General features: G+C 40.8%; 1 protein-coding gene across 1 annotated transcript in view; it reads right to left on the bottom strand.

The window, feature by feature from the left end:
* Positions 1-15,030, bottom strand: part of CFAP52 (cilia and flagella associated protein 52) — an 80,031-nt gene that overhangs the window by 54,763 nt on the left and 10,238 nt on the right. The window contains exons 2-4 of the mRNA XM_056115168.1: positions 3,375-3,574; positions 2,551-2,687; positions 933-1,061 (exon numbers count right to left, since the gene is read on the bottom strand). Of these exons, the coding sequence (XP_055971143.1) occupies positions 933-1,061; positions 2,551-2,687; positions 3,375-3,574 (466 nt within the window). The remainder of the gene's footprint in view (positions 1-932; positions 1,062-2,550; positions 2,688-3,374; positions 3,575-15,030) is intronic.

The raw sequence follows: 15,030 nt of genomic DNA, 5'->3' as shown, positions 1-15,030 counted from the left end.
TCCAGAGATCATGATCAGAGATCCAGATCCAGCTTCACAGTGTGAAAAAGCATTATGTAACAACTCCACTAACTCCACAAATTAATGAGCTTTCACTTTAAAACCTGAATAGGACTCTAATTGGTGAGTCTGTACATTAGTATCTTATGTTAGAATATTTTGTCCAGAACTTCATCTTGGTTCCCATTATATGGTCAAAGATAACTCATGGAAGTGATCTCACATAGCTAATAGTCAAGCATTTTAAACTTCCTAGTATGGTTTATTCACAACTGTCATTTCATGAAACCTAAATGAACTGAGACAAATAAATCAATAAGTGTAATGAAGAGTAATGATGCAATTTATTTTATAAGCATAAATTATAGATAAGATGTTTTTAAGAGTACATGTAACCTAAAACAAAGCTTCTCAGAATCTCTTCCCTAGACCAGCAGCATCAACATCACCTGGGATTTTTTAAAAGCAAATCCAGATTTGCCACCCAGACCTGAAATTCTTCAGGTATACTCTACCACTGTTGATTGCAATCAGTTCTCTAAGTGATCCTGACACATAATCTAGAAGAAAGAATGGAATTTTGAAATAGCAATATCAAAGAATTTTTACAAAAGAACATTTTTTCCTTGTTTTGAGCCCATAGCTAGTTATACTCAGGACCTTCTCCTGTTTTGGTGCTTGGATGTCAGTCTTGGTAGTGCTCAGGGAACCATGCAATACCACGGATAAGACTTGGGCCTCCATCATGCAATGCATGTGCTTAGCCTGTTGAGGTATTCAGGCAAGAAAGATATTTTTAATGACATGAAAACTATGATGTAAGATTTTCTAGGATTAAAACTTGTTTCCCTACAAGTTGGAATGACTATGTTTTCTATACATGCAAATTGACCTACTTATGATTATTGAAAATCGTAAATGGAGACACATACTTTCCAGCAGTAACAAACATCTCATCACAGCTCCTGGAGAAGATCACTGTGGTGGCATTCCCAACATTGAGGCCAGCTGCAGGACTGCCACAAATAGCTTCTCTCTTGGCTACGCTCCACACTACCACACTGTTGAAAGGAAAGAAACCACAATCAGGGGAAATCAGGCATTCAAAGTAATAGAAGGCTCTTTTAGTGATTGTAGGAAGAAAAAAGGGGAAATTATTTACAAAGGAGCAAATGAATTACACTGACCCGCAGACAGCTACTCAATTACACTGGATATTAAGAAGGGGTGATACTGATGTTTTGAAGGAAATGAAGCAAGAGAAAGCAGTGAGACCACAAAGCAAATTTGAACGAACATAAAGGCATTTTCAGACATGCAAGGCATAAAATCTTACCATCCATTTATCTCATGTAAAATTTTTCCCGAGGGAAGTATTCTAACCAAAAATAAAATTGTAGTAAAGTGACTGAGATAGGTAGTATTTTTGAGTTTGATTATGTGTCAGGATCACTTAGAGAACTGATTACAATCAACAATGGTAGAGTATACCTGAAGAATTTCAGGTCTGGGTGGCAAATCCAAGGATTTGCTTATAAAAAATCCCAGGTGATGTTGATGCTGCTGGTCTGGGGAAGAGATTCTGAGAAGCTTTGCTTTAGGTTACATGTACATCACTGAGTGCAATCTATAACTTAGTTCTAAATTGAAGTTTGAAAATACCAAGAACTACCAGAAATAGGGTGTAAAGTTAAATAACTGAAACAACGTATTAAAGAGATTGGGGCAGGGAGGGAAACTCAACCCACCTCCCTCTGAGGGGGCCCTGGTGAAGACAGCCTGGTGCGGGGGCAGGAGATTCTGCATGATTAAGTCACAAAAACTACCTCTGACGTTTGCCAGAATTTTTCTTCCTGCTAGCTTTGCTATTTAACAATGGGAGATTTTAGTTCTTTCATTGTTATCTGACCTTAATAGCTCCCATCTTATGGAGCTGTTAGGTTTAAATGATACAATGCAGTTAAATTCTGAGCATACACATATAAATTCTCATCATTCTTAAATGATGATAACAATGATGATTATGGTGGTGTTAATAGTGTTACTAGTGATAATGATGATGATGTCATCTCTTTTTACAGCAATTACTCTTAAATTAAATTGTGCATTTGAATCACCAGGAAAACTCCTATAACTCCTAAAGCCCAAACCAAGAAGCAGATTCTCTGAAAGTGGAACAAGGTATGAGTAATATTCCAAAATTCCCTGCTGGATTTCACTGCACAACTAGGGTTGAAAATCAACATTTTGTGGTATTGCCCTCATGGGTTTTTTACATAAAAATACTGAAATATTGACAAAGCAGCAGAAAGTATCATAAAGGAGACGGTACTTAACATGCTTAGAAATATGTCTGGTGGGCTGGAGCGATAGTACAACAGGTAGGGTGTTTGCCTTTCAATCCCTGGTATGCCATATGGTTCCCTGAGTCCACCAAGAGTGATCCCCCAGTTCAGAGCCAGGAGTAAGCCTTGAGCACTGACTGCTGATTGTGCTCCCCTCGAAGAAATATGTCCAATGGGAAATTAACAAATAAATTTAGATTATTACCTTCCATCATCTGGGCCGCCTAGTGATACCAGATGCAAATCATTTGGTGAAAAGGCCAAAGCTTCAATTTTGCCCTTGTGAAGGGACAGTCGAGAAATCAGCTCCCTTTTCTTATAATCCCATAAAATGATATCTGCCTAGGGACAAAAATACACTGTCAAACAATAGAATCAACCACTTTGGGGGAAGGAGGAAAATAATCAGAAACCACTTCTCTTGGTAGGAGATCATGTCTTACAAACATGACAGTAGCAATTTGAAAACCAGTTTCTGCTTTGATTTCTGTTTTTGTTTTTTGCTTGATCTTAGTGAGGAGTTCTCCCAGATGCCAATGGACCTGAGTGTCACTCCCTGCTATTCTTGGCCAATCAGATCTACATTTCAATGGTAGAGCCCAAGGATGCTAGGCTGCTTGGGCTCTGTATTTCTGGGGCCACTAAGGCCCCAGTCATGCTTATGGGTGTCTCCTACCCATAAGTTAAGTACGGGTAACACTGCAGAGGCTAAGTGGTGCCAGGGTTGAGTGCATGCTGGGCATGTACCCTATCTGATGTACTATCTTCTAACACTGTTTTTTTAAGCAATGAATTTTGTTCCTAAAAAATTTTGCTTCTAAAATTTTTGTTCCTAAAATGATTTTTAGTCGCAAGCTGCAACATCTGGTTTAACAACACTAGCTTTCTTCACTTTGTGCGTCATACAATGAGAATTGGTTCAAAGAAAAGGCAAGAGGAAGAGACATAAAAACACAAAGCAGCGCAGAGCTAGTGGAACAGTTTTCTTGGCAAAACCTTGAAATCAATTCACAAAATTCAGGTTTTTACCTTGAAGCCCATAAAAGTGACTTGTCCAGAGGCAATGTACTCTCCACTCTTGGATATGGTGACACAGGAGACATTGTTGTCATGCCCCTGTAGAAAATTCTGGTCATGCCTATTTATTGCCTGAATTAATATTGTGCAACCCAGAGGGTAAACCAGATGTTCCTGGTCAGGATGACATTTCAGACCAGCAGGCACATGTCCTAAAATAAAAGGGTTAAAATAATCAGATACAAAAGTGGCTAGTGAAATTTTTTCAGTACCTAAGAGAACATTTTTGAGATTGGTCTTTGTTTATAATAGTAATTTTAATTCAGCAGAAAGAGGATGAGTCCAGTATATCCCTTCTCAAACCTTAATGTGTTTAAAATTTCCAGGGGAGTCAGTTAAACTACGTAACTGATTTATTTAAGAAATTTTGGGGTTGAAGTCAGGGCTTGACACCTGCAGGGTGTGCATAAACTACATGCCTGTACCCAGCTGCTGATTTAGATATGGGGTGGAGTCAAGAATCTTCATCTTTAAGCAGCTCACAGTGATGCTGGTCCCAGAACCATGGGATAGTCAGGGCCTCTGGCCAATTTTAGAATCCTAACAAAATTGGCAGCCTACATGCGGGAGTACACAGTAGAGGGCAATGTGAATTACTGTTTCAGGCAAAAGTATAGTAAGAACAAACACTTGGTTTTAGTTTTCTCTCCACAAGGTCCTCTGAAAAAACTCAAGACCTCTTGTAATCAGACCTGTATGTTCACCTCCTCCAGATGTCTGCCAATATTCACCTCAATAACCATAAATTTTTAAAATGTGTCTTAAGATTAAAAGATGTTATTTTCAACTTTGGCCAGTGTCTTTGTTATTTATATTTATTTTATAATATAAATTTCAGTCATTTTGGCTATTTATAAATAAGTTTAAGTACAGTGATACTGGGCTGGAGTGATAGCATAGCAGGTAGGGCGTTTGCCTTGCACGCAGCCAACCAGGGTTCGATTCCTCCGCCCTTCTCAGAGAGCCCAGCAAGCTACCAAGAGTATCCAACCCGCACGGCAAAGCCTGGCAAGCTACCCATGACTATTCTATATGCCAAAAACAGTAACAACAATGGAGACGTTACTGAGCCCACTAACAAATCGATTAAGAGCGGGAGGACTGTGCTACAGTGATACTAAATGACTAAGGAAAATTTGTTAAAGCAATATAACTCCTTACTAAAAATGATACATATATTTAGGCAGACAGGCAGGCAGGCAGTTAGGGTACTTCCTTGGAAATATATTTGGCAAAATAATAAAATCAAGAAATAATTTGAAAAGAAGCTCCTGTCACCAGCTTTGAGTTCCAGATTGAAGATGTCATCCTAACCCCCCTTTAAAGATAACCTATACAAAGAAAAACTCTGAGTAATGCCAGTCCAAAGGGAGAAGGTTGGAATTCTTTAAGAGTGGAGATGTTTCCATAGGAATAAAACGATAAAACTAGATAAAGACCAATGAAAGTTCAAAGTTTTTCCTTTCCATCTAATAAGAAAATTGCAATTGATTGTTTTGAATCACTGTGAGATACACAAGTTACAAAGCTGTTCATGGTTGGGTTTCAGTCAGACAATGTTCCAAAACCCATCCCTCTACTAGTGTACATTCCCTACACCAATACCAATGTCTACAGTTTCTCCCCACCCCCACCCCCAAACAGCCTCTCTCTCTCTCTCTCTCTCTCTCTCTCTCTCTCTCTCTGTGTGTGTGTGTGTGTGTGTGTGTGTTTGGACATTATGGTTTGCAATACAGGTACTGAGAGGCTATTTTGTTTGATATTTGTTTCTTTACCTATGTTCAGCATGATCCAGAGTGATCATTTCCAATTACCATTGTCATAGTGGTCCCTTCTCTATTTCAACTGCCTTCTCCCCCAACACTTGACGCAGGTTTCCAGCACTAGAACAATCCTCTTGGCCCTTGTTTTTAGCATTTTTGGGTATTAGTCTCATACTATGCTATTTTTGTATTCTAAAAATAAGTGCAGTCATTCATGTCTGTCCCTCTCCTACTGACTTATTTCACTCAGCATGATACTCTCCATGTCGTTCCATTTATAAGTGAATTTCATGGCTTCATTTTTTTCCTAATAGCTATTTAGTATTCCATTGTGTAGATAGTTTCTTTATCTGTTCTTCGGTATTCATATTGTTTCCAATTCTGGCTATTGTGAATAGTGCTGCAATGAACATAGAAATCTAGAAGGCATTTCTGCTGTGTGTTTTTGTGGCCACAGGGTATATTCCCAGTAGTAGTATTAGCAATTGATTCTTAGCTGTACCATAGTAAGCTCTCATGCCAAGAAAACTGGGGATAAAAGCTATAAAACTGGCCATACAATGTAAGCATCATGCATTTAATTTCTGAGGTTACCTGAACTCCAACTTTGAGGATAGAATTCCTTTCTGTTTTTGGTGGAGGAGCACCGGGAAGTGTTCAGGGGCTATTCCCAGCTTAGTGTTCAGGAGTAATTTCTGTCCATACTCAGGGGACCAATGGAGAGCCGGAAAACGGACTCAGTCTCCTGCATTCAAACCATGTCTCTTGACCTGTAATTCCTTCCTTGTACTATTTCTCCTTCTCTCCTTGGATAAACCTGTGTTCTCTTCGAAGTATGTGTTTTTTCTCTCTCAATTTTTATTTATTGTGTTTTGAGGGTAAACAAGGATGTGCTCAGATACTGTTCCAATTCAGTGCTCCAGGGTGCTCCTCAGTGTTCAGGGGACAATAGTGCCAGGAATCAAACCCAGGGCTCCAGCATGTACAGCATGTGCTCCAGTCCCTTAAGCAATTTCCTGGGCTTTCTCCCTACCTTTATATTTTAATCGAAATTTTTATTATAGTTTAGATAATAGGGTTACAATAGTATTGTTTGTGATGTACAAAGTTATTGTACAGCACTAACACCAAAGTGCCTCTGACTCACCACTCATCACCTCTGGTCTGATGTTCCTTCTATACCAACTATCCCTATTATTATTTGTTGGTTGATGATTATAATTTTAGTCTATGCTGTTACCTTGGAGAGCGCGGCAAGCTACTGCGAGTATCTCGCCCGCACAGAAACGCCTGGCAAGCTACCCGTGAAGTATTCAATATGCCAAACACAGTAACAACAAGTCTCACGATGGAGACGTTACAGGGCCCTCTCAAGCAAATCGATGAATGAGAGGACAGTGCTACAGTGCTACAGTACTGCAGTGCTGTTACCTCCCTAAGCACCAGCAATGTGCTCAAGACCCACCAGTTATGTTCCATTGTTACTTCTAGTCAACCTATTAATCTCTAATCTCTAGGTCTTTGATTCACCTTAAATTAATTAATATAATTATTAATATTAATAATTAATATTAGATATTAATATAATATCAAATTAGATATTGATATAATTTCATTTTTTTACAAGTGGTTATATAGTTTTCCTGACATCATTTTTTTCTTTTGCTTTTGGGTCACACCCAGCATTGCACAGGGGTTACTCCAGGTTCTGTACTCAGGAATTACTCCTGGTGGTACTCAGAGGACCATATGGGATGCTGGGAATCCAACCTAGGTCAGCTGCATGCAAGGCAAATGCCCTACCTGCTGTGCTATCGCTCCAGCCCCTTCCTGACACCATTTGTTGAAGAAGTCTTCCTTGTTTCACTTAATTTTATATACCCAACTTCTTTGTCATAGTTTAACTGTACATATATCTGAGCATTTATCACTGGGATCTCAGTTCTGATACACTGGTCTGTCTATGTAACCTTATTCTACTTTCATCTCTTTTAATTTCAATAGTATAAAGTTAAGGAATGTGATACTTCCCAACTTCTTATCAGAATGATTTTGGTTCTTTTTAAATTTTTACTTTTTTAATTTTACTTTTATAAAGTAGTTCAAAATATTTGATTAAATTAAATATTCAAACACCAATCCCACGACCATTACACCTTACCACCACTTGTTTCAGATGTTTCCATCCTGAACCCCGACCCCTGACCCAAACAGAACCAAAATAATTTATTTTATATTGTTTCTCTCTACCACTGTCATCATTGTCATCCCGTTGTTCATGGATTTACTTGAGTGGGTGTCAGTAACATCTCTATTCATCCCAGCCCTGAGATTTTATTTATTTATTTATTTATTCATTTTTTATAATTTTATTTATTGAATCACCGTGAGAGCAGTTACAAAGCTTTTGGGTCTAAGTCTCGGTCATACAATGACACACCTGTACCTTCACCAGTGCCCATTCTCCACCCCCAACAACCCCAGTATACCCCTATCCCACACCCTCCCCCTACCTGTGGGGCAGATGATTTCCACATTACTCTCTCTCTACTTTGATCACATTCAATATTTTGACACCAGACCCACCATTATTATTTGAGATTTTGCCCCAAGACTCAGATCTGCTGAAAAGGCAACAGTAGACAATTTGTTTTCTATTGCTGATTATGAATAATATATGATGTCACGTGGCAGCAGTAGTGGCTGCGCAATTTTGAAATTCCGAAATTTTAACACTTAAATCTGGAGGGATTTCTGCCAAAACCTGCTGGGTTCCGAGATTTGCTCCTGAGTCTCTAGGATCATGGCCGTTAAGCAGCTTGATCAGGAGCCAGAAAGGCCATTCATGGGCGATGATGTGGGGTCTTGTTGGGGTGGGGAGGACAGGACTACTTCCACCCCCATCCCGTGAGGTCCAAAATGTCTCGTGACTGTGGCCCCAAATCTGACTGTCCAATGGCCTCTGGAGGATGACGGCCACCGAGCCGCCAAGGGGGAGAAGTCAGAGTGACAACACCCTTTCCTCCCTGGGGTGGCCCAGTGACAGTAACCTACGGTGGGGTCCGGACACATTTCTGCCAAAAGCCACTGGGTTTTGAGATTTTGTTTCTGAGTCTCTGGGATCATGGCCATTAAGCAGCTTGATAAGGAGCCAGAGAGGCCGTTCGCGTGGGCAATGACTTGGGGTCTCGTTGGGGTGGGGAGGACAGGACTGGCTCCACCCCCATCCTGTGAGGCCCAACAAGTTTCATCACTGCGGGCCCAAACCTAACTGTCCAGTGGCCTCTGGAGGATGGTGGCCACTGGGCCACCAAGGGGAACAGGCCAAGGCACGAAACCTATTCCCACCAGGGTTGGCCCAGCACTGGTAACCTATTGCAGGGACCGGACGCATTTCTGCCAAAAACCGCTGGGTTTCAAGATTTGTTTCTGAGTCTCTGGGATCATGGCCATTAAGCAGTTCAATCAGGAACCAGAGAGGCCATGCCTCCAATTATATAGCTGAGCCGGAGGTGGTTTCTCGGTGTGTTTCCCACATACCTCACTTTTGGCCGTTTACCTTCTTGGTAAACTTTGCCCCAAGTTTTTGGGGTCTGGCCAAAGGCACAGCAGCAATTTTGGGGTATATGGAAATCTGAAGGCACCATCAGGCTGCTGATGCACTCACCTCACAGGTGCAGATTGACCCACTGGCGGCGCCATACCCCCGGTAGCCCTGAGATTTTATCAGCCTCTCCATACTCGTCTTTCCCAATGCTGCCATATTGGAGGATCTTTCAGGGTCAGGGAAGACCCATTATTGTTACTGTTTTTGGCATATCGAATATGCCACGAGTAGCTTGCCAGGCTCTGCTGTGTGGGCGAGATACTCTCAGTAGCTTGCCGGGATCATATATATATATGTATATATATACATGTACATATACATATGTATATATACATACACACACATTCCTGTATGATTTGTGCCTACTGTCTGAACCCCATCAAATATGGTTTGGTAATTATGGAAAATGGGTAGGGAGTGTCTTATGATGTGTCGCCCAGCCGCTTTCACGGCTGTGCGTCCCAGGAATATGTTCACTCATATGTGAGGCTCGGCCTGAGCGTGTGGAAAGCGGCCTAGAGTGTGGTAGCGGTTGGGTTGTGGAGGTTGGCTGCTGGGGCTGGGTTCCTTGGGGGCAGGGAGGGCTCTCACCTGTCCCCCTCTGGGGCGTCCCAAGTGAAAACAGCCTGGCACGGAGTTCCTTTGTATTATTATTAATAAAATGCTGAAAATGCTCCAAAAATATTCCTTAAAGAAAAGTGTGTGAAGATTGTTGTATTTCACTCAGGGGTAATTAAGCTCTTTTTATAAGAGATTACAACCATGTTGTTAAAGGTTGAGCCTTGTGTGCTAATACACACACACACACACACACACACACACACACATATATATATATATCTGTAAAAATATATTTCCCTGTAAGATTGGTTGCCTTCTACTTCAAACCCTATCAAATGTGGTGCACAGCTCTTGGAATAGAGTGATGTGAGGTAGACTTCATGTTCCAGGAATAAGTTCACTCACGGGTGAGGATCAGCTGGAGCTGTAGAGAGCAACCATGAACATGACAGTGGTTGAATTCTGGAGGTTTTCGGCTGCTGTGCTGGCTCCTAGAGGTGGGGAGGGGCCTCACTTGCCCCTCTTCAGTTTGCCCCGAGTGAAACAGCCTAGTACAGGATCCAGCAGCATGGCTATGGCGAGTCATTTTATGCTCTCTACCGGGAGATTTATAAGAAGTCTCTGGATCATGGCCGTTGATGAGATTTTTCTGGTGCCAGTCACATGACTGCCAAGCTGCAAGAAATGGGGGGATATCGGGGGAGGTCACCCATTCCTGGTTCTGTTGAATCTGGAGTTTTCTGACTTTGGTTATTGAGGTGTTTTATGGTCAATATGCATTGAAAACACCTTTATTAATACTCATTCGAATTCTTTAAAGATTATTGGGATTTATTTTTTTATTTATTTTTTAATTAAATTACTGTGAGACAGACCCTTACAAAGCTGTTCATCTCACAATTAGGTTTCAGTCACAGTATTCCAACATCATCCCTCCACCAGTGTACATTTCCCAGCACCATTGATTTCCCTTTCATCACTTCCCACCCAAACACCAGCCTGTCTTTATGGAAAGCAGGCATCTCTCTCCCACTCACTCTCTCTCTCTCTCTGATGTTCTTTTTATGTCATAAGTGACTTGTGGTTTTTATGGTATAGGTCTTTCATATCATCAATGCCAAATTGATCCTAAATTCTTGATGTTTTAAGCAATAATTTTTATTTTTACCTTTTAGTTTTAGTTTTGGAGTCACACCTGGTTATTCTCAGTGTTTACTCTGAGCCCTAAACTCAGGGACTTGAGAGACTATCTGTGGTGCAAGGTATCAAATACAGGTTAGCCATGTACAGGACAAGCAAAATACTTGCTTTACTATGTTGCATGCAGATCCCATGAATAGAATTTTAAATAAAGAGGACCTTTGATTTCCATCTCTTTTAATTTATTTTTTCCATATAGAAATGTAGCAGAGTGATCTGCACGGGACGGGAACCGAGCCCCACCTCCCAGCAACAAAGTTGAAGGGCTCCGGGAACTCTCTCCCCATTCCATTCAGGTACAGCCCGCCCCCAAGGCCTGGGACTCTCTCTGGGCATGTGCAGCTAGCTCGATCTCATAGACCAGCCGTTTTTTTCCCCTGATCTGTGTGGGACCAGTGCAGGGACCCTTTCCGGACCCGCAGCCGCTAATGCGGCCGTGAAATATTCTCCCACTACATATGCCCTAGGAACCATAAGCTACCTTCTTAGATGAATCTTCTCTATTTTACCTCAGCCACTAGAAACTCAGTAGCCAATAACTCATAAGCCTATCTCAACTCACACTGCATATCAAGCAGAATAGTAACAGTGAACGTGAAGGACTAAACCACACTTGCCACAATGGTAAAGCAACGCAAAAGCCCACCAAACTTTCTTATTGAAGAGGCTAGCCCAGAAGACATCAACAGTACTGTAGTGTTAGATAACCTCTCTGACAAGGAATTCAGAACGGAGCTACTTAGGATGCTTAGGGAACTAAAAGAAACAATGGAAAGCAATGCCAATAAAAGACAAGAGGATTTGAAGGCAGAAATGAGGAAAATGCAATCGGAAATGTCGGACTTGAAAAACCTGGTAGGCGAATTGAAAAACTCAGTGGAAGGACTCAGCAGCAGAGTAACAGCCGCTGAGAACAGAATCAGTGAGCTCGAAGATGAAGTTCAGAGACTCTCCAGGAAAGAGCAGAAAATGGAAAAGAGACTCACTATTCGGGAACAGGTGGCAAGAGAAGATCGTGACAAAGTCAAGAGGGGTAACATAAGAATTTTTGGAGTCCCAGAGGGACAGGAAGGAAACCTTGATGAAGAAGAAACTGTCAAAGATATCATTGCTACAACATTTCCAGAGCTGAAGAAAACTTGTGACCACATTCAGGAGGCCCGAAGGGTACCAGCTAGAAGAAATACGAATAAAAATACCCCAAGACACATTCTGATCAAAATGACCAAAACCTTAGACAGAGATAAAATTCTGAAAGCAGCAAGATCGAAGAAAGAAATCTCTTACAAAGGAGCATCCTTAAAATTCACAGCTGATTTTTCTGATGAAACCCTCATGGCCCGAAAACAGTGGTGGGACATAGTGAAAAAACTCAATGAAATAAATGCCTCACCAAAAATACTTTACCCAGCGAGACTCTCATTCATAATAGAAGGAACAACACACAGTTTCACAGACAAACAATAGCTCAGGAAATTCATAGACTCAAAACCATGGTTACAAGAACAACTAAATGGGCTACTTTAAGGCAAGAAAGGCCCCTTAAATACACCAAATTTCAACAGAACAATGGGACAAAATCCCATAACAATAATCTCTCTCAATGTCAATGGGCTAAACGCACCAATTAAAAGACATAGAGTGGCAGGATGGATTAGAAAATTGAACCCAACATTCTGCTGCCTGCAAGAAACACATCTCAATAGTCAAAGCAAACACAGACTCAGAGTCAAAGGCTGGAAAACAATCCTACAGGCAAACAGCTCCCATAAAAAAGCTGGGGTAGCCATCCTAATATCAGACCACATCGATTTCAGAGTGAAGAAGGTCATAAGAGACAGTGAAGGCCATTTCTTATTGATCAAAGGATCTGTACAACAGGAAGAACTTACAATAATAAATGTATATGCACCTAATGAGAGACCAGCAAAGTACTTAAAACAACTACTCATAGATTTGGAAAAAGACATCAACAGCAACACAATACTAGTGGGAGACTTCAACACTGCTTTGTCACCTCTTGATAGAACAACCAGACTCAAGCTTATCAAGGACATACTTCATCTGAGGGAAACAATGGAAGAAAGGGACTTATTAGATATATACAGGACACTTCATCCACAAAAAGCTGAATACACATTCTTCTCAAGCGTACATGGAACATTCTCCAAGATAGAACACATGCTGAGTCACAAAACATGCCTCCACATAATTAAGAAGATAGAGATTGTATCAACAATCTTCTCAGACCATAATGCGCTGAAATTAGAAGTAAATCACACACAAAAACAGAAAACTAAATCAAACACCTGGAAATTAAACAGTGCGCTATTGAACAACGAGTGGATTAGACAGGAAATCAAAGAGGAAATCAAAAGATTCCTAGAAACGAATGAAAATGAGAACACGAGTTACCAAAACTTATGGGACACAGCAAAAGCTGTGTTAAGAGGAAAGTTTATAGCTCTACAAGCATTCCTCAGGAAGGAGGAGCGAGCACACATAAGTAACCTAACCTCACAGCTTAAGAGCTTGGAGAAGGACCAAAAAAAGGAGCACAACCCGAACAGGAGAAAGGAAATAATAAAACTCAGAGCAGAGATTAACGAGATGGAAACCCAAAAAACAATCCGAAAGATCAATGAAACCAAGAGCTGGTTCTTAGAGAAAATTAACAAGATCGATAAGTCTCTAGCAAAACTCACAAAGAAAGGGAGAGAGAAAACCCTAATAAACCGAATCAGAAATGAAAAGGGGGTCATTACAACAGAAACTAAGAGAACAAAGGATTCTCAGGGAGTACCTTGAGAAGCTTTATGCCACGGAACATCAAAACCTCGAGGAAATGGATAAATTCCTAGACTCCTACAGACTCCCAAGGCTGAACCAAGAAGACCTGGAATACCTGAACAGACCTATCACCATCAAGGAAATTGAAATGGTAATAAAAAGTCTCCCCAAGCACAAAAGTCCTGGCCCGGATGGATTCACTAGTGAATTCTTCCAAATCTTTAAAGAGGACTTACTCCCAATCCTCTTTAAGCTTTTCCATGAAATTGAAATATCAAAAACACTTCCGAACAGTTTCTACGAAGCAAATATCACACTGACACCAAAAGCAGACAGAGATACCACAAAGAAAGAGAATTACAGACCGATATCCCTGATGAACACAGATGCAAAGATCCTCAACAAACTACTAGCAAATAGAATCCAACTACTCATCAAAAAGATCATACACCATGACCAAGTAGGATTCATCCCAGGGATGCAAGGATGGTTCAACATTCGGAAACCAATCAACATAATCCATCATATCAACAAAAGAAAAGATAAAAAGCATATGATTATATCAATAGATGCAGAGAAAGCATTTGACAAGATCCAGCACCCCTTTATGATGAAAACCCTAGCCAAAATGGGTATAGAGGGGACCTTCCTCAACATAATTAAAGTCATCTACCACAAGCCTACGGCAAGCATCATCCCCAATGGGGAAAAACTGAGAGCCTTCCCTCTAAGATCAGGGACGAGACAGGGATGCCCACTATCTCCACTGCTGTTCAATATAGTACTGGAAGTACTTGCAATAGCGATTAGGCAAGAAAAAGATATTAAGGGCATTCAGGTAGGAAAGGAAGAAATCAAGCTCTCACTATTCGCAGATGATATGATACTCTACTTAGAGAACCCAATAACCTCCACCAAAAAACTCCTAGAAACAATAGACTTGTATAGTAAAGTTGCAGGCTATAAAATCAATACCCAAAAGTCCATGGCTTTCCTATATGCAAACAGTGAGAGAGAAGAAAGCAACATGAAAAAAACAATCCCGTTCACAATTGTGCCCCAGAAAATCAAGTACCTAGGAATCAGCTTAACTAAGGAAGTAAAGGACCTGTACAAAAAACTACAAAACGCTACTTCAGGAAATAAAAGAGGACATGAGGAAATGGAAAGATATCCCCTGCTCATGGGTTGGGAGACTTAACATTGTCAAAATGGCAATACTACCAAAAACATTGTATAAATTCAATGCAATCCCTATAAGGATACCCATGACATTCTTCAAAGAAATGGAGCAAAGACTCCTGAAAGTTACTTGGAACAATAAGCCACCACGAACAGCTAAAGCGAGTCTTGGGAAAAAGAAAATGGGAGGAATCAACCTCCCTAACTTCAAACTGCACTACAAAGCAGTAATAATTAAAACAGCATGGTACTGGAACAAAGGCAGAACTGCAGACCAGTGGAATAGGGTTGAATACACTGACATCTCCCCTCAATCATATGATCATCTAATCTTTGATAAAGGTGCAAGTAATGTGAAGTGGAGTAAGGAAAACCTCTTTAACAAAGTGTGCTGGCAGAACTGGACGGCTACATGCAAAAAAGTGGGCTCAGAACTCTGCCTAACACCATGTACAAAAGTAAGATCGAAATGGATTAAAGACCTCAACATCAGACCAGAAACCAT

This window comes from Sorex fumeus, unplaced genomic scaffold (genome assembly GCF_029834395.1).
Source record: "Sorex fumeus unplaced genomic scaffold, SorFum_2.1 ptg000028l, whole genome shotgun sequence".
NCBI lineage: Eukaryota > Metazoa > Chordata > Mammalia > Eulipotyphla > Soricidae > Sorex > Sorex fumeus.
This window is presented reverse-complemented; position numbering and strand designations above follow the sequence as displayed.